Source organism: Eutrigla gurnardus (genome assembly GCF_963514095.1).
Source record: "Eutrigla gurnardus genome assembly, chromosome: 7".
NCBI lineage: Eukaryota > Metazoa > Chordata > Actinopteri > Perciformes > Triglidae > Eutrigla > Eutrigla gurnardus.
In genome coordinates this window covers 29,855,482-29,875,295 of record NC_139921.1, presented here as the reverse complement: position 1 = coordinate 29,875,295, position 19,814 = coordinate 29,855,482, and the positions used below count along the sequence as shown (strand labels likewise).

General features: G+C 44.0%; 1 protein-coding gene across 1 annotated transcript in view; it reads left to right on the top strand.

The window, feature by feature from the left end:
• Positions 1 to 2,296: 2,296 nt before the first annotated feature.
• The window catches only part of kcnh5b (potassium voltage-gated channel, subfamily H (eag-related), member 5b), an 86,879-nt gene continuing 69,361 nt past the window's right edge, over positions 2,297 to 19,814 (top strand). The window contains exons 1-4 of the mRNA XM_084013654.1: positions 2,297 to 2,451; positions 11,915 to 12,038; positions 14,180 to 14,286; positions 16,007 to 16,135. Of these exons, the coding sequence (XP_083869780.1) occupies positions 2,379 to 2,451; positions 11,915 to 12,038; positions 14,180 to 14,286; positions 16,007 to 16,135 (433 nt within the window). The 5' untranslated portion in view covers positions 2,297 to 2,378. The remainder of the gene's footprint in view (positions 2,452 to 11,914; positions 12,039 to 14,179; positions 14,287 to 16,006; positions 16,136 to 19,814) is intronic.

The following is a 19,814-nucleotide window of genomic DNA, read 5'->3' as shown; positions in this document are numbered from 1 at the left end:
CCAGTTTAACCAAATCTCCATGGATACGGATGCAACTGAGTGTCTCCTCCAGCTCTACTACAACACACACACACACACACACACACACACACACACACACACACACACACACACACACACACACACACACACACACTTTAACGTATCTAACTGTAATACTAAAGACAAGTATTAACAGTGTTTATTCTCCTTCTCATCACTTTGAGCTCCGGAGTTTTAATCGTGTCTCTGGATGTCGATCAAAGAGTGAAAACAAACGGATCTCTCCGTGTTTTCACATTAATTCATCCATCAATCTGATCGTGATGCCACGACATCGCTTGCTTTTAACACAAAAACAGCCGTCTCTTATTCTGAAGGAGCTGCAGATAAGATCAGAGGTGACACGCCAACGCTGACTCAGCGTTTTTCTTTTAACGGACATCAATCCAAACACCGGCGTACGGAGGTTAATCAATGTCAAAACTCTCCAATAGTAAAACACACTTGGAGCACTATAATCCGACTTAATACAACGTTAAATCTGTCTTTTATTTTGCACTTTGTGGAGATTTATGTTCTCACAATGATCCCATAATGACTCGTCTTTTCCACTTTATTATGACTTATTTATCCATATTGTGTCTGTGGTGTCCAGAAGAGAGTTCAGTATCTTGAGTTCTTGGTCCTTCCTTTTAGGGGGGTCACAATAAAGATTTGGGGGTCACCGGATGATTTAAAGGGATACGATAGTGTTTTTCCTGACGTTTCTATAATGTGCTGCTTTCCTTAAAAGCCTTAAAAGTAAAAGTCACAATCTAATTCCTGTGATGTTTGAGCTGCTCCAGGATCCGGCCCTCAGTCAGACCCGTAATGTGCCTCCCAATAAAAACTAATGCTACCGACTTAAATGCGTCTGAGACGGTTCTCAGCTATAAATAAGCGTGCAGCCTCCCTTTTTTTATCTTCCTCCAGTCAATAATTCAGACGCTGCGAGCCTCAGACGCCGCTCCGAGTCATGATACGTTCTGTAAATAAAAGGACGAGTAGACAGACGGGACGGCTCCGGCTGCTTTCTCCGTTAACCCTTCTCCATTAACCCTTCACGTGGGCTAATGAACGTTCCCTGAGGGACTCCTGTAAGAAGGATACACTTCTGTCACTACACGGCTCTTTGTTATTAACTTCACACTCGAGACGGTGTAACCACTTCTTAAAGGCATCAGATTGACATTCTGGGAAAGATTCATGACAGCTGATACAGAGCCGCTTAGCTTAGCTTAGCATAAAGACGAAGCTTTCTAAAGTTCAAAAATACCAAAATGTTTGTAGAGTTCGCAAATGAGCATCTCGCTTGTTTAATCCGTACAAAACTGATGTTAATTTACGGGTTCTAGGGGAGTTCCACAACGTTCTTTCTTTATGAACAGTTTATCATGTTAGCTTGTTGCCTGGCAACCTCCCAGCAATGACAAACTCTGGTCCTCCCCAAAAAATGCACTCCTCCTCCTCCTTCCTCCTCTTCCTTCCTCCTCCTCCTTCTTCTTCTCCTTCTTCTTCTTCTTCTTCTTCTTCTTCTTCTTCTTCTTCTTCTTCTCCTTCTCCTCCCTCCTTCTGCTCCTCCTCCTTCTTCTTCTCCTTCTCCTTCTCCTTCTTCTTCTCCTCCTCCTCCTTCTTCTCCTTCTCCTCCTCCTCCTCCTTCTTCTCCTTCTCCTCCTCCTTCTGCTCCTCCTCCTTCTTCTCCTTCTCCTCCTCCTCCTCCTCCTCCTCCTCCTCCTTCTCCTTCCGCTCCTCCTCCTCCTCCTCCTCCTCCTCCTCCTCCTCCCTCCTCCTCTCATCCCAAAAGTTGATCTTATTAATGCGTTATAAAGCATTAAAGGACTTGTAATTTTGGTTATGATTATTATTTATGTATTAAGACTAAAATATGTATTAAGTAAGTATTCTATATTTTACATCTTCTTATTAATTAGCTTGATATAAACTCACTGACCAATAAAACGTCGTGTTTTGGCATCACGACGCGCACAATTCCCAAAACAAACATTTAACAAATCCTTTCATCATCTGTGTGTGTGTGTGTGTGTGTGTGTGTGTGTGTGTGTGTGTGTGTGTGTGTGTGTGTGTGTGTGTGTGTGTGTGTGTGTGTGTGTGTGTGTTTAGGAGGATCGAGCGCGCGGCGGCGGCGGACACGCATGCGTCCTGGCGCTCCGCCCGGGCGGCGGGATGCGGCGCCGCCGCCTCGGCTCAGTGCGCCCCGAGCAGCCAGAGCGCACGGTTACAATGAGCTTCCCCATCGGTCCGTCTGAGAGCCAGCGTCCGTACCGACCCCCGAGCACCAGACGCGCCGCCACAGCAGACCCGGACCGAGACCAGCAGCTCTGCCCGCCCGCAGCAGGATGCCCGGGGGAAAGAGAGGGCTGGTGGCACCGCAGAACACTTTCCTGGAGAACATCGTCCGGCGATCAAGTGGTGAGTCCCGGAGCGAGGCGTTTTTGGGGGGGTTGGGGGTGGTTTGGTTTTTTGCCAGGCGGTTTGGACCCGGACTCTGCTGGATTACAGTGTTTTTTCTTACTGCACCCACGGAGGTTTGGTGGAGGATGGAGGATGCTGCAGTATGGAGTTCCCCTCATAAGTCCCGTTAGACGGATCGAAGTTCCGCGTCCCCGGGACTCTCTCCACCTGGAGCAGCGTGGGGAAATCACCCTCACTTTACACACCGTTGTGTTTTTAAATAGTGTCTTCAAATATCATCATGATTCAAAACACTGCGTTTTAAACCGAAAATAAAAGTTAATTTCCATCACTCACACGTTTGTGCTAAAACGCTGCTGAGCCAAGTTACCTTATTATTATTATTATTATTATTATTATTATTATTATTATTATTATTATTATTACTCTCAGGGGGGTTTGAAATGAGCTGCCTTTTATTTGATTGGATCAGAGTGAAGTGAAATGAGCGACCTGCTGGGTAAAATAGCTGCTCAGTTATTGATCCACTGTTATTGTTGTTGTTGTTGTTGTTGTTGTTTTTGTTGTTGTTGTTGTTGTTGTTGTTGTTTATCGGGGTGCAGCTCCGATTGTTTGTCTCCATCTGCGCTCTAAAGTGCGCCAGTCTGAGAAACACGCGCTCCCTCTCCCCTCTGATTAGACGGATTCCTTCTTTCCCCCAAACATTTTTTTTTTTTTTTAATCTAGCCAGAAAAGTCCACGGTCGTGTTTGGAGGAGCGTTGCGGGGTTTCTGTCCCCGGTGCGGATCTCTCGGTGGACTTTTAGCGGTAATTGGAACCAGTGGTTGCAGTTGTTGCCTTTAAAAACAAATTCCAACCAATCAGTTGCCTGGAATGATGTGAAATGGTTTCAGCTTCCAGTTTGGAGAATCTCGGGACTAAAACACGGATGATATCTGCAGGTCTGCATCTCATTTATAGCAAAGATCCAGAAGAAAAGACGGTAAATAGTATTTATTTGTCCAAATATAGAAACATTTCATACTAAAAGTGACTGATGTAGTTTGAGAACTTGCACACATTTGGATAAACTTCCCAAAAATCAAATTAATTAACATAATTTATATAAAAGTCTGAGTTTGATTCGAGTCAACAGTTTTAATTCTCTGTTTTTTAATCTGAAATATTTGAATGTCTTGTTGTGCAGCTACATGTAAGCAAGTCACATTTTTTACATATCATTTCAGTGTTGGGGGGGCTTCATTCTTCACAAATGAAGCATAAATGCGATCAAACGGAGTAAAAATCAAACGTCGGACTATAAAGGATCTAGATGGTCACATAAAGGCGGACTAGATGACGTTGAGCGCTTTCTTTTGCAACCACCTTTTCAGAGAAAGGCTTCAACAATCATCCGACTGTCGTGATGAGTCTGACCTGGAGAGACATTTATGTATTTGTACAAAATGTATATGATACCCAGAGTATACTATCCTCAAGTAGAAGTACACATATTTGTGTTTAAAAAAAAAAAAGACTCTGAAAGTACTGATTCAACTTCTTTACTCAAGTAACAGTGTAAAAGTACAGGCTCTGAAATGTACTCAAAGTAGAAAGCAGCATGTTAATAATAGAAAAGAATAATCGATAATTCCCCTCAAAGGCATTAAACGAAAGTGATACCGTAAGAAAATGTGAGTAGAAAGTACAGATATTTGCTTTAATAGAGGAGGAAAAGTAAAATGTCTTGCTTCATCCGAGCAACGGTCCAAAAGTTCTCACCACAGCTGAGAAGTTAGACTTATATCTTAAACACTTAACTGATTATCAAAATAATTTGCCAAATTACATTTTCAGTGCATCGGCCAATTGGCCGTAGTATTTGCTGGGAACAGTTTTTCACTGAATCTGACCAGGATATTAATTCTGTTAAGACACATTTCTGTTGAGTCTTTCCAAATGCCAGTGTCTTTTCCAAAGTCTTCCATCACATTCTCTCCTCCTTTCATCAGGATCCAATGATGCTTGATGTTAACTGAACAAAGTTTTCTCAAAGTTTTAAAAAGACAGAATCCAGGTGAAATTTTTTCTGAAAAACTGATGGGTTTTCAGTTGAAAACAAGTCAAGCAGCTTCTTCCTCTGCAGCATTTCAGTGTCCTCCTATCGTCCTCCTATCTGCCTCCTATTGTCCTCCTATCCGTCTCCTTTCTCCCTCCTATCGTCCTCCTATCTGCCTCCTATCATCCTCCTATCTGTCTTCTTTCTGCCTCCTATCGCCCTCCTATCTCCCTCCTATCAGCCTCCTATCACCCCCCTATCTATCGTCCTCCTATTCCTATTGGCGTCCTATCTGTCTCCTATCTGCCTCCTATCGCCCTCCTATCGCCCTCCTATCGCCCTCCTATCGCCCTCCTATCGCCCTCCTATCGGCTTCCTATCGCCGTCCTATTGGCCGTCTTATTGGCCGCCCATTGGTATTCCTATCGGCCTCCTATGGGCGTCCTATCGTCCTCCTATCGTCCTCCTATCGCCCTCCTATCAGTTTCTTATCGGCTTCCTATCGCCGTCCTATTGGCCGTCTTATTGGCCGCCCTATCGGTATTCCTATCTCCCTCCTATCGCCGTCCTATCTATCATCCTCCTATCTGCCTCTTATCGCCGCCCTATTGGCCGTCTTATTGGCTGCCCTATTGGTATTCCTATCGTCCTGCTATCGGCCTCCTATCTCCCTCCTATCGTCCTCCTATCGGCCTCCTATCTCCCTCCTATCTCCCTCCTATCGGCCTCCTCTCCCTCCTATCTCCCTCCTATCGTCCTCCTATCGGCCTCCTATCTCCCTCCTATCGTCCTCCTATCGGCCTCCTATCTCCCTCCTATCTCCCTCCTATCGGCCTCCTCTCCCTCCTATCTGCCTCCTATCTCCCTCCTATCGGCCTCCTATCTCCCTCCTATCGGCCTCCTCTCCCTCCTATCTCCCTCCTATCTGCCTCCTATCTCCCTCCTATCGGCCTCCTATCTCCCTCCTATCGGCGTCCTATCTCCCTCCTATCGGCCTCCTATCGGCCTCCTATCTGCCTCCTATCTCCCTCCTATCTCCCTCCTATCGGCGTCCTATCTCCCTCCTGACTGCCTCCTATCTCCCTCCTATCTGCCTCCTATCTCCCTCCTATCGGCGTCCTATCTCCCTCCTGACTGCCTCCTATCTCCCTCCTATCGGCCTCCTATCTCCCTCCTATCTGCCTCCTATCTCCCTCCTGACTGCCTCCTATCTCCCTCCTATCGGCCTCCTATCGGCCTCCTATCTCCCTCCTATCTGCCTCCTATCTCCCTCCTGAATGCCTCCTATCTCCCTCCTATCGGCCTCCTATCGGCGTCCTATCTCCCTCCTATCTGCCTCCTATCTCCCTCCTGACTGCCTCCTATCTCCCTCCTATCGGCCTCCTATCGGCGTCCTATCTCCCTCCTATCTGCCTCCTATCTCCCTCCTATCGGCGTCCTATCTCCCTCCTATCTGCCTCCTATCTCCCTCCTATCGGCGTCCTATCTCCCTCCTATCTGCCTCCTATCTCCCTCCTATCGGCGTCCTATCTCCCTCCTATCGGCCTCCTATCTGCCTCCTATCTCCCTCCTATCTCCCTCCTATCGGCGTCCTATCTCCCTCCTGACTGCCTCCTATCTCCCTCCTATCTGCCTCCTATCTCCCTCCTATCGGCGTCCTATCTCCCTCCTGACTGCCTCCTATCTCCCTCCTATCGGCCTCCTATCTCCCTCCTATCGGCCTCCTCTCCCTCCTATCGGCCTCCTATCGGTTTGACTGCTGCAGAATCAATCATCGTGTTATTAAGCATAAAGCTTTCCCCCCACTACAGATAGAACACGTTTTTGTATTGTACTTACTATATATTTTCTTTTCTATCATCAGATTGTTGCCCAGTAAATATCAATTCCAGTGCTGCTGGAGGGTTTTTCCTCTCCTGCTGGAGAACTCAGCTCTCTGTTTCATCGTGTTTTCAGCCTTTTTAATTTCCCAGGTTTCTTCCCTCAGCACACGCTGTGGGAAACACTGGGCATCTCTGATGATCGTTGCATCGCCATCGTTTATCCTCCCATATTCACTCTTTTACCAGCCAACTCTTCCCCCATCTTTCATATTGAATGATTACCTGCCAAAGGAGCCGGTACAGCACATTTGGCAGGTGTTTGAAGGACGCTATCTGCAGTTTTTGCTCAATAATATAAAATTGCATTTACCGTTTTTATAAACTGCTCTTTTAAAGCAGGTGATATTTTTCTGACCTTTTAAGGAGCCATCAGTGTGCAGTGATGTAACTGGAGCAGGAACTCCTTTCAGATGTCTTTGATGGTGCATTCGTTGCTCGTGGAAAATAATCTAAGCTTGGAAAATGCATGCTGTCTTCTCGTCAACCACGTGTCCATGTTTGCGTTCGGGTTTTTCTTTTCGGGTCGTCTTCTTTGGGGGATTTCAAGGACGACATCTGAGACTTCACAGTCGTTTGCTTTAAATCTTCTGGGGGTTTAATTTTCACAGCAGCTGGCTGTCAACTTGGGAATGTTTGGGTCCTGAAAACGAACAGCATGGAGAGTTTTGGATGAAGAGAAAGCCCCCTTGAGACATCCTTGATATTAGGGAATCCCTGACATTTGGACATTGGCTGGGTATCAACAGTGGAGTGAAAGATCTTCAATTTGTTGTGTCAGACAAGGATGTGGAAACAACCTCAGACTACATCAGTGGTTTGAAACACTGGAACAAGTATTGGAAATGGTGGCTAATGGAAACCTGGAGAGGTGGAATACTTTTTGTTCGGGGTACATTGGCAAGGTGACAAGTACAAGTACTTTGGGAGACGGGTGTAGGACACACACACAGACACACAGACACACAGACACACAGACACACAGACAAACCTTCAACTTCAGCGTTTCTTTCTTATTCTTGTTTTGTTTTTTCCAAATGTATGTTGGCGTTTAATCGGGGAAAACTTGTACTAGCTTGTGCCATAAAAGAGAACGCCCTTGAGCGTGGAAAGCTGGATGATGGACGCCCCAAAACCAGATGCAGTTTGAGCAGCACAATGAGAGATTAGCCGTGGACGGACAGAGAGCTGCACAAGCCAGCGATCACATGGTGTTTTATTCAAATCGGGTTAAAGCGAGATGGGCTGGATTCTGCTGAGGGGAATTGAAATCCCGGCTATACCACATTAAGATTACTATAATAATTCCTCCCGGTTCTCACTGTACACGTGAAATTAATTACAAAATGATGGTGGAGGAGACGCGAGCAGTCGGACAATCAGACAAACAAACGCTCACGTTGCTCAAGAGGAAACACAAGAGTGTGAGTTTGTTTCTTGGAAACATCCCAGTTGACAATCTTCCCGTTGTGCAGAGATGATGTTCACTTCCAGTTTTACCTCCAACTATTTGATTCAGATTATCTGTATTCCCTTTATAGCATAGCGGAGGTTTGTTTTGATAAACGGACGTAATGATGAGTCAGCTGTGATCGATTTACGACCTGTGAATTGTTTTTCATCCGTCTGAGAAAACAACAGAATAAAACATTGTATGAAATGTAAGATGGTCGATGCTGCGTTGACGTATAGCCGCGCTCGTTAAACGCCTCCATCGTTCCTCCCTGCTGACCGAGCTGTCGCCGTGCAGAATATGTCAAATGAATAATTAATATCTGTGTGATTAGAAAGGAGCTGCTGGTGGTAGATTTTTCACTGCAGATGTTTCTTGATGTCATCTGGATATCTCGACATGATGAAATGCTTCGTTGTCCCATCAGTCTCTCACTGAGTCTAAACATTCAAACAACAGAGATAATGTTAGGCTGAATAGCAAATATTAGCTTACAAAAGCTAATGGCACAGATGCTAGCATGAGGAGGGGGGCGGGGCTTCCGTTATGAGAAGGCGGGGCGCTCAGTCTGTAACAAACATGGCCGACGCAGCGCCGATTAGAGAGCCTGTGGAGAGATACATACATACATATATATATATATATATATATATATATATTACTATAATAAAAGCCATTAAAATCTGGGAGTAAAAGTTCTTAATTCAAAGTATAGTTGAGTAAAAAAGATGAAGAAGTCCATAAATATTGGCATCAAAATATATTTGGATGTAATGAAAGTAAAAGTGCTCATTATGCAGAATGATCCGGACATCACTTTAACGCTGCAGCTGGAGATGTGGAGCTCATTTAATCACAGTGCTTTTAAAAGGCTGATTTCCTGCCCAAAGCCATAACTCACACACAACATCCTCACCTCGGTCCGAGGAGAACGCCCAGCATGCCGTTCTGTTCTCAACCATACGCCGTCGCTCCTTCAACAACCTTGCAGGTGAACGTGCACATCGTTATACTCTCTCATTTTAGAAGAGACCAAGAAAGCTGCAGCGAATTCACACACTTGTCTAATCTGTATAATTCATGTTTAATATTTTAGTGTATTCTAATATATTCTTTATATTATGTATTCTATAGATATTCTATTGTAGGACTGGGGTGGAAAAGAACGTATATAGCATAATATCACAATTTTATATTTTATAAGCTATTTATATGGTAAGGAGTGGTAGCCACTCACTGTATTAACAATTAATAATACAGACCTCGTCTTCTTTTTTATTTTTTGTGCAATAACTTAATCCTTAATGTCATTTATACAAAAAAGACAATGCAAAAAACAAAATGCCATATAGTATATTTATCTCTATTTAATTCTATTTATCCTCTATACAGTTCTCTACACTTAACTTATCTTTATTTTACTTGTATTCTTATCTCTACTTATATATTTAGCTAAGAGTTTATTATTTACTGTTTACTTTCTATATTTATTTAGCTTAGTTTTGTAAGCTGCTGGAAATCCACTTTCCTTGCGGGAGTCATCTCAAAGGGATCAATAAAGAGAAGTCTAAATACAATTTAAACTTTTTGATAACAATTACGTTTTCAGTCCACTAGATGTCGCTGATTTTTTTTTCAGGTGCAGTCTGGGTAAAATCAACCGAATGAGCAGGAAGTTGGTGAAAATGAGGATGCAGCGTGGGTCAGTCTGTGTGTCTGATCTGTATTATTTATATTTATAGTGTTCTAATATATTTTAAGCTAATAAAAGATAAAAAGGAAACACATTTTTCAGTCTGCTTTTAAATAATGTGAATATTGAAGCAGTTGGTAACGTAAAAACCAGAAGCCCCTTCACTAAGACTGTATGTTGAACCCGTGGGACCCTCAAACCAGGAGACTAGATCCGGACTACCGGACTCTGATTCCGGTTCATGCTGACAACCATCGGATCTCTGATCCTGGAAGTCGGTTTGGAGTTGGGAGGCGTGACCCGTCATAGATTTACGGTGGTAATGGGACATTATCATATCCAGGCGAGGCGTACATATATCATTTACACGGTGCAGAGGAGTCACGCTAAAATAATTCATCAGCGTGGTTTCACTGGAGAGTTTAATCATTTAAAGGCCGTTTGAGGGGTGCTGATGAGAATAATATTATATGAACACTTACACGTTTCACTCCAGGAGAGAAAAGCTGCAGGCAGTCGGAAAAATCCAAAAAGTCAAAGCACTTCTTTTTTTTTTTTTTGGCTGTAAAACCAGATGAGAGGTTGGTTGGCAGGAAAAGAGGAGACTGGACAAGGACACACACACACACACACACACACACACACACACACACACACACACACACACACAGATACGCGTTTTCTTTTACGACTATCAGAGAGTTATTGGTTGCTGTGATCTTTCGCCCGACTGTGAAGTGTTTTCTTCTTTTCTTCCTTCTTTGTCTTTTTCTTCTCGAGGGCTCGTTTGGTTTCTGAGCTGCAGCGACGCTACGATACGACATTCAGGCTTGTAACACCAGGACGCCCAAAACCAAGATTATTCTTTCACCAAATTTCAAATGTTTGGATTTAACGTCGTCTGTGTGGCACAATTTATCATCTTTATATTTAATCTTTTTAGAGATGCATGGTCCTCCGAGGATATGCTTTATAGAATATGATGCATTGCTGTATATTAAAGTAGCAAACGATACAAGAGTTAAAAACATGCAACATGCAGGTTGAACCAGAAACATCACATATGATGGTAAAAAAACACATTTATAAAGTTGTACTCCTTAAGATTTGTGATTGTTGCTTCTAGCGGCCTCTCTGGCGGTAGATGGAACTGCAGGCGAGCCTCTGGGCCTCATCTCCCTCACCAACAGTGCGACTGTCTCTCATCTGCGTGATGCCTTCAAATGCTCCACACTGAAAGGAGGTCCGTGGTTTCCCCTCGTTGGCGTCACTTTGCTTCTTGATGACTTTCCTTCTTCACTTCCATTAGTTTGTTTCTTTTTCCTGGACTGGAACGGTCTTCTTTCTCTGCCTGTTGATCCTCCATCAGTGGCGCCGCCAGCCGGAATCCTGTACACACTGTGCGTACTTTTTTTGAAGGTGGGCTAGATATTTAAATTTCAGCGGGTGACACCAAACAACGTCTGCCCAAGCAAGTCAGAGCTTTTCTTTCTCTCAAACAGTGACCTGGAGAGATGCAGCCGCATTTGAGAGGACGATCGCGCGTGTGTGCGCAATTACGCATAGCGTGTGTTGGCCCCTCTCCACTACACAATACAGCTCGGCTCTAGTCTCGTCACCTCTCTGCTGCTGAGCACTGTGGGCCGAGCCGATGCATGTCTCTCTCCCCGGGCCGGCAGAGTTATCATACCGTACTGTGCGTGTGTGTCCAAGTGTGTGTGTGCGTGCGTGGAGTGCTCACAAGCGTGCGCTTGTGTTTAGGTCGGGGATGGAGGGCACAAAAAACTATTTGCACCAGGGCCTATCACCATGATATACGCTACTGATTCACTGATACTGAAAACATTAGATTTTGTCTTAAAAAAGTATTTTTCCATTTGTTGTTGTATTTGCCGTTTCTGTGCGTACATTGAAACTGAATCCTGGCGGCGGCGCTGTCCTCCATCATGAGTCAGCAGGAATGAAATGTACCAAACACTTTAGACTAGAGGGAGCCTGACTCAGCAGTTGGAAGTTACAGATTCCTGATTACAAGTAAATGCAGCATACTTCCATGAGTAGCTCCAACAGCTGCTGACTGACGGAAAAAGCATCACTCTTTTTGAATTTCTGGCGGGAATGTGTCCACAGACACGGAGATCCTGTTTCATTAGTAGGTCACATGATCAACCCACATTGTTTTAACTCACTCGTTCATAGAGAGGAACTTAAAAGACCATTAAATAGATGGAAATGTTACGGACTGTCACTTTAAGTACATTTAGCTGGTAATACTTGGATGTTTTTTCTTCTCAGACTAGTTTGTACGATCTTCGAGGTTAAGAAGCTTTGCAAGCACGTTTTTTTCCCTCCATTGTTTGATGCTGACCCGCTCTCCCTCCTGTCCCGTCCCCCAGAGACCAGCTTCCTCCTGGGAAACGCCCAGATCGTGGAGTGGCCTGTAGTTTACAGCAATGACGGATTCTGCAAGCTGTCGGGGTTCCACAGGGCTGAGGTCATGCAGAAGAGCAGCACATGCAGGTAAAACCATCTATTTCTTATTGTTACTTCAAAGCAATGGAGCGATATAATACCCCTGTTATTCATTTAAATAAACACTCGCAGCGTAAATCAATATGATTTGGGTTTATGCATTTATGAATGGTTTAAATGCTTCACCGCCAGCTGCTTATCTGAAACCACACCAGAGGAACCATGAGTCACATCCCTTTTTTAAGAGCTCCATTTATCCTGCAGAAATCACTGAATATAACGTTTTTCGTATTATTCAGTCCCATCTATTATTAAAGCACAGCGAGAGCTAAAAGATCAGAAAGTGGCGATCCCGCCGTAGTGATCATTAAATCCACACAGCGCTGCTCTGGAGAGCTGTTTACACGTCCTCGACTTCATTTTACTGCTTTATCGCCGCTCACATATTCATGCGAGGAAGGTGTGGAGCTCAGCAGAGTCACCCAAAAAAGAGAAGGTATCTGGGCTCTGAAGGAGACGGGGAGCGATGCTCGGGAGGCTGAAATGAATCCACTGCTGCTGCCAGCGAGCCGGAGGACGGCGTCTCCCTCGCCTGTCAGTCAGGACGTTTTTAAAATCTGACTCCAAAGGACGGCCCCGTGTCCTCGGGCGCCGTGGTCTGATCCTTGGAGGGGGGAGGGGGGGGGGCTCTATGGCTCCCTGCTGTTCTGGGCTGATGAGGAGACCGAGACCCACAATCCACTCAGACCCGACACGGAGACGCTGTCAAAGTTCCAGGCTGATGCCAAAGTGGAGAGAAGACGGAGGCGGCGCCAGTTTTTCTGGGTGCAGACGTATCGACGATACGGGATTACGGAAGGTCATAGGTCACCACAGGGTGACGGGGGGGGGGGGGACAAAAGGATGCCGTAAACCGGTGGTGGATCCCAGTTTGGGGTGGGAGGACCCTCCGTGTCTGTACTGGACTAAACCTGTATAACTGTATTTTATATATATTTATATATTTATCACAATATATATTTATTTATTACAAACCCTTACCCTTACTCACCAATTAGCATATTCCTATTTTGGCATATTATCTTATCATAGTGCACTCTTATCTAAGCATATCTTATTTTATCTTAGCTTATCTTATCTTAGTATATTCTTATCTTAACATACTCTGATCTTATCTTAGCATATTCTTATCTTATCTTACGATACTCTTATCTTAGCATATCTTACCTTATCTTATCTTAGCTTATCTTATCTTATCTTATCTTAGCATATCTTATCTTAACTTAGCATACTCTTATCTTATTATTAATTGCATGTTTTATATCATTTTCTTGGTATTTGTACTTGGAGATCAAATGAAGGTACTGAATGGGCGTGTATCCTGAGCCGTGTGTGTGTGTGTGTGTGTGTGTGTAGAGACAGACAGGTAACCAGTCTATCACAGGGAGACATGTAGAGACAGACAACCATTCACGCTCACATTCAATTAATGAACCTGAATGAAAAATAACTTCTAATCAATTCAATGATCTGAGCCAGTCTAAAAATAATGCAGCAGAAATCTCAAGCTGTGAAGTAAATACAGATTAATCATTAAAAACTACAAAGTGAGTCAGAATCTGGACTCGAACGTCTCAACGTGAATTTAAATAAAATAACTTTAAATCAGTGTGTGTGTGTGTGTGTGTGTGTGTGTGTATGTGTGTGTGTGTGAGTGTGTGGTTGGTTGGTTGTGTGTGTGTGTGTGTGTGTGAGTGTGTGTGTGTGTGTGAGTGTGTGGTTGGTTGTGTGTGTGTGTGTGTGTGTGTGTGTGTGTGTGTGTGTGTGTGTGTGTGTGTGTGTTGTGGGCCTTCAAGACACTGCGGCTGTTGGAAAAGAAACTCATCACTCAGACTAATTATATTAGCAGAGATTAAAACGTCCTCAGCCCTTTTTTAAGGAAATAATTACGACCATGCCAGGAAATGCAGGCTGCACCAATCACAAACCAATCCACCATCCTTCACCGCCAGTAGATTTATGCTGCCCGCCGCATCAATTTACCCATAAACCCCCCACATAAAACTTTAATGGACACTTTGTGGTGAGATAACAGATTGACAACGCCGTTTCCAAACATGCTGATATACTGCACCTTCAAAGGTCAAAGGGCTCGCTGTTGACCGCTCGTTTCCTTTCTTGTCTTCTAGTTTTATGTACGGAGACCTGACGGACAAGAAGACCATCGACAAAGTCCGACAGACGTTCGACAACTACGAGTCCAACTGCTTCGAAATCCTGCTGTACAGAAAGAACCGTGAGTGCTATGAAGGATCTATTTAACCATCAGCAAATTCATTTTTGACTGTTATGACTCTTTATGAATTCATGTATGTTTATATTAACATATAACATATATATATATAATATATATATAATTTTGTGCTTTTATGGTGAGAATTTGCCACTCTTTCTTTGTCGTATTTTATTTTTCAAGGTCTGAGACAACCATGTTCAAATTTTATAATTTTTTATTATTCATACTGTAACCGGATTAGATGGAGGTCACATAAAAGCTTTTTATAGAGAAAAAACTGATGAATGATTTAGTAAAATGTGAAAATATGGATGAAATGTAAGTTCAGCGGGTCTGGAAGGAGCAGCGAGCGGTTATCGTGGATCGGCAGCGTTGGTGAACAAAGTGGGCAGACAGAAATAGGGTTCCCGTCTCCCAAGGGTGCTCACCTATGAGTGCAAATGCGAGGCGGAGGAGAACGAGGCAGGCGGGGAGGGAGGAAAGGCGGAAAACGGAGGAGATCCATTTTGAAAATGCCTAAAATTTACTGACAAATCAGGAGAAAACGGGGGTTCTATGAGACCCCCGTTGAGAACCCTTCAGTGTGTGTGTGTGTGTGTGTGTGTGTGTGTGTGTGTGTGTGTGTGTGTGTGTGTGTGTGTGTGTGTGTGTGTGTGTGTGTATGTGTGAGGAGGTAATAAAGTCAAAAAACGGCTTTGAGGTTCTTGCCTATGGAAAAGAACAGCGAGTACCCTGAGAGGTGACCTCAACGTTAATGTGGCTGATTTTAAACAGAGAGTCAGAAAGTCAGATTGTTCCTGGTGGAGATTATCAGGTGTGTTAAACACAAAGGGATCAGTGGTTTCACTGTGTAATCTCAAAATGTCATTTAACAGGATTATTGATATCATTGGGATCCTTACGCCATGTCCCAATTATTATTATTATTATAGACCACAAATCATCAACCTGCTTTCTGGTCTGGTGGACTCTAAATGGACCATAATGTACTAAATGAACATCATGCTGGATTGAAGAAGACTTGAAACTAGAGATTGAGACCATAAACTCATGTTTACAATGTTTACTGAGATAATACATCAAGAGAGAAGTAGGACCATTTTCTCATAGACTTCTATACAACCAGAGAGGAGTCGCCCCCTGGTGGCCAGCAGAGAGAAGTAGGACCATTTTCTCATAGACTTCTATACTACCAGAGAGGAGTCACCCCCTGGTGGCCAGCAGAGAGAAGTAGGACCATTTTCTCATAGACTTCTATACTACCAGAGAGGAGTCGCCCCCTGGTGGCCAGCAGAGAGAAGTAGGACCATTTTCTCATAGACTTCTATACAACCAGAGAGGAGTCGCCCCCTGGTGGCCAGCAGAGAGAACGCAAGTTTAAGGCACTTCGGCTTTGGCTTCACTTCAGGCACGGAGATGATGCCTGGTCCCAATTCCAAACTAGTAATTCAAAGCAAATGTGCTGGAAAAGTGTGTTCAAATGTCGGCATGCTGGATTTTTTATTTTTATTGCCAGAATAATTCAAACAAATGGCAGACTGTGGGCATCATGCCTGATTCCAGCTTCTTAAAATGTGAGGATTTGCTGCTTTTCCCAGTTTCATGATATTGGCTCAGTTCGGAGAAAAAAAATAGTGATTTTTTTCTCAAACTGAGCATCAACATATTTTTAGAGGTAATCCGGAGGACGGCTGCTAACGTTTCCCTGACGTCTCGACAGGAAGTCCCGTGTGGTTCTACATGCAAGTGGCTCCCATCAGGAACGAGAACGACAAGGTGGTTCTGTTCCTCTGCACCTTCAAGGACATCACGCTCTTCAAGCAGCCCATTGAAGACGAAACCACCAAAGGTCAGTGTTTTTATTCTTGGTGGACGTGTTTGATTATTCCATAATTGGCGGTATAATTTACAAAGGGTAGAGATGAAGGAGCAGAAGTCTCTGATGGACTCATGTCAAACGCCTCATGTTCAGAGTACAGGATGTACTGAGCAGCCAGACAGGATGATGTTCATGGTATGTGTGTTTTATTATTTAATAGCAGAGCGTTACGAGGAAGGAGGGACGAGTAATATGTTTGATTATGATTCCTCCTCCTCCAATCAACTTGTTTATTCTCTTCTCATCTTCTTCTTCTCCTCTTCTTCTTCTTCTTCTTCTCCTCAATCATCATCTCCATCTTTCTCTTTATCTTCCCGGGTGAGTCATGATCCCCAGAGGATGAATCCCACCGGCAGCAGGTTAAGACAAACTGAAACTCCTCCATGATGCCTTCATGCTCCAACTTTGCCGTCGTCCACCTTCTTTTTTTTTGTTCTTTAATCGTCTTCATCTTCTCTGTCGTTTCACCTGTTGTCCTCCTCTTCCTCCTTCACCTCTTCCTGTTCCTCCCTCTTGCTCCTCATCGTTGTGCTCCTTACGACTCTTGTACTCCTGTAAATGCGAGTGTTGTTTCCCTGCCATGGTGAGCGTTGGAGGAGGGTGGGACGCTGTCATGTGAGCGGCGGTGGCATCCTCTCTCGGCCTGACTGATGCGCGGTGTCAGCTTCCTGCTCTGGGGGTTGCCGTCGGCGACGCTGAGCGGGTGTGTTTGCCCTTTTGACAAGGATCCCCCCCCTCTTTTTGTTACACACACATGTAAACACATGCAGTACCCCCCCCCCCCCCCCCCCCCCCCCACGCCGCTGCAGAGACCTGCCCAGAGTCGTCATGTGACTTGTTATCCATCATTATGTGCGCTCAGCGACACGTGAGTAACACGGCTTGAACATGCGATCAGAGCTTGAGTGGATTAATATTGTCACATCGGCATGTCGACGTCTCGCCCAGTTAGCTTCTCCTGCAAAACTTCACATTTAGTCGTGTAATGAATTATTTATTTATTATTTTTCACATTTAGCAAATAACTAATCCAGACATTTAAATGGATACAAAATCAATAATAATTATTATTATAAAATAATAATAATTCAACAGAGTAAATAAATAAAATAAAAAATGAATAAATAAAGCTCCGCTATGGTCACGAAACAAATGTCTCCTTTTCATACAGTGGAGTCCGTGTTCTCAAGAATATTATTTATATATTATATTCATTATTTATAATTTTAACCTTTTTTCGTGAAAATAAATGTGTTCAAGACTTAAAGTGTCACTCAAGATTTTTTTAGCGTTTGTTTTTGACACACCCACCTGTTGCATTATGGGTAGTGTGTAGAGTCTAGAACACAGAACTTTCATCGGGGAGACCGCCGTCCGTGTCCCGTGTGAAACTTCTACATGTCGTTGGTGGTTTTGTTCCCTAACTTCCTGTGAAGGCGGAAGTTTATTTTGAAAATATCTCAGTTTAAAAGGTCAAACATTTCTCAGAGAATTAGAGTTGTTTCATCCCCCGTGTGGCTTCTGATTCCTCTTCTGTGAGATTTCTCAGACATGGTGTTGGAAATGAAGAGTTTTCCTGCACTATTAAACAGATGGCTTTTTATTATAGCCATATCCCCGCTAATGAAGAGACCTCTTCAAACAAAAATGGCTTTGGCAGCAAAGCGCCGCTCGCCGGCAGCCAGGCGGCACACGGTGTGTTTCAGCAAACAGATGCAGCTTGTTAGAAGCGGCGGTGGTGAGGATGCAGCGGCGGCCTGCCGAGTCACAGAGCTGCAGTGTGATTCGAGGGGTGGGAGAGGAACTTTGTGATGAAGGGAGATTCGTCACTGTAGGCTTTCTTTCTTTCTTTCTTTTTTTGCAGCCGCATTCTCCCGCTAGGTTGAAACTTTGCCCTCGGCTTCGTCTCCGGCTGCTCCGGGGGCTCGCTACGCCACAACGCCTCAGCATCAAGGAGGTTTAAACCTATTATCTGCCTTCCGTGACCCCGTGTGTTCGTGCCTCGGTGCTGGTCGTGGTTATTACTGCCAGGGCACCGCCAGCACAGCGGGTACCGCAAATAGAGTCGCCGTCATCAGCGGAGGAGAGCAGGAAGACAGCCAAACATGTGGTGGAAGCGTTTAAAAGTCTGTATTTATGTCTAGATGACCTTATTTGGAATGTTGATGGAGCAGCTACATCGTAAGCGTAGCCTAGCATCCATTCAGAAAACAAGCATTTTAAAAGTAGTTAGCTTGTCATCTTACAGACAAAGCATGTCGTGACATTTTTTACTGATCACTATAATTTTGGAGTTATTTCAGCATCCTTTTTATATCTGGTTATTGATATTAAATCACAGTTAAATCGGGTATTTTGGGTTCAAAACCCCCCGATGAACCGGCAATGTGATGATCGAGGTAGAGGATGGGTCCAAAAACACAGGACTTTCACCCAGGTGACTGCTGTTAGTGTCCAACATGTAAACCAAGAATATGTTTAAAATAATATATGTCTAAAAATATTATTATGTTTTATTTTTGTAGTAATTTTAAGTCAAACCATATTTTTTTTTTATTGTATTTTGCATTGCTTTTTTTGTCTTTGCTGCTGTAACCCTGAAGATTTCCCCACTGTGGGACCAATAAAGGATTATCTTAAATGAAACCTGACAAAGTAGTTTTGAAAGGCTTTTTGTGTTTGAAACGGTCTAGAAGTACGATGAGGAAACCTGCCTCCTTTTGTAACGTGATTGAAAATGGAGTCTAGATATTTAAGTAGTCACTTTGTAGACGAGGGTTGGCCGATCGCGGTGTCCTACGCTGCTGAAGGACAAACCGCTCTGTGGATTCAGCTGGAGCCGCCGATCAAAGTTTAATTTCAGACCTCAGTTTGGTCCTTTTATGCTTAAGTCTGCTAAGTGAGGTGACGTGTTGTCGAGGCAGCAGCTTTACTATTAACTGTGAAAAAGGAGCTCGTATCTATATGTGTGGCCCTTTTTGTCCTTATGTGTCAGTAGTATTTACATGAGGGGCCACCAAGACTAATGCCTCCGTTTCTCCGTGATGAAAGTGGTTCTGGGTTTGCTTTCCGAGCCAGTGGTTCACTATTATTTTCAAACACATGCGGGCGACGGTGCTCTATAATGCATACGTACAATACAGTGAATTATGCAACCTCTGCAACTGTATGAAGGAGGACGGAGAAGAAAAAAAAAGCACTTAAAACCTTTTTGAGTAAATGGAGTTAATACCGTGATGGAAGCTTTACGGCATGGCGAGTAAAAACCTTCTGCTTCAGTGAAATAAAACGAGCATCAGCCGTTCGCCCGTTTGACATTTACAGGGAAGAAACGGCACATCATCGTCATAGAAACAGATGCAGAAGTTTTACAGCAGTTTTTTTTTTTCTTGGTCAGATTATAACCGTTGGCGTTCACGTTCGATTTCTTCAATCAGCTTATTGGGTTCTTTAATTGTTTGGCATGATGGACCAGATAAATATTTTATCACAAGAGTAGAGTGATAGCACGCTATTAAGATGTGATCGTTTCCTGCTTAAGAGGAGCGGTAGACCAGGGGCAGACAAGGGCTAGACCAGGGGTAGACCAGCATTAGACCAGTGGTAGACCAGCGGTAGACCAGCATTAGACTAGTGGTAGACCAGCGTT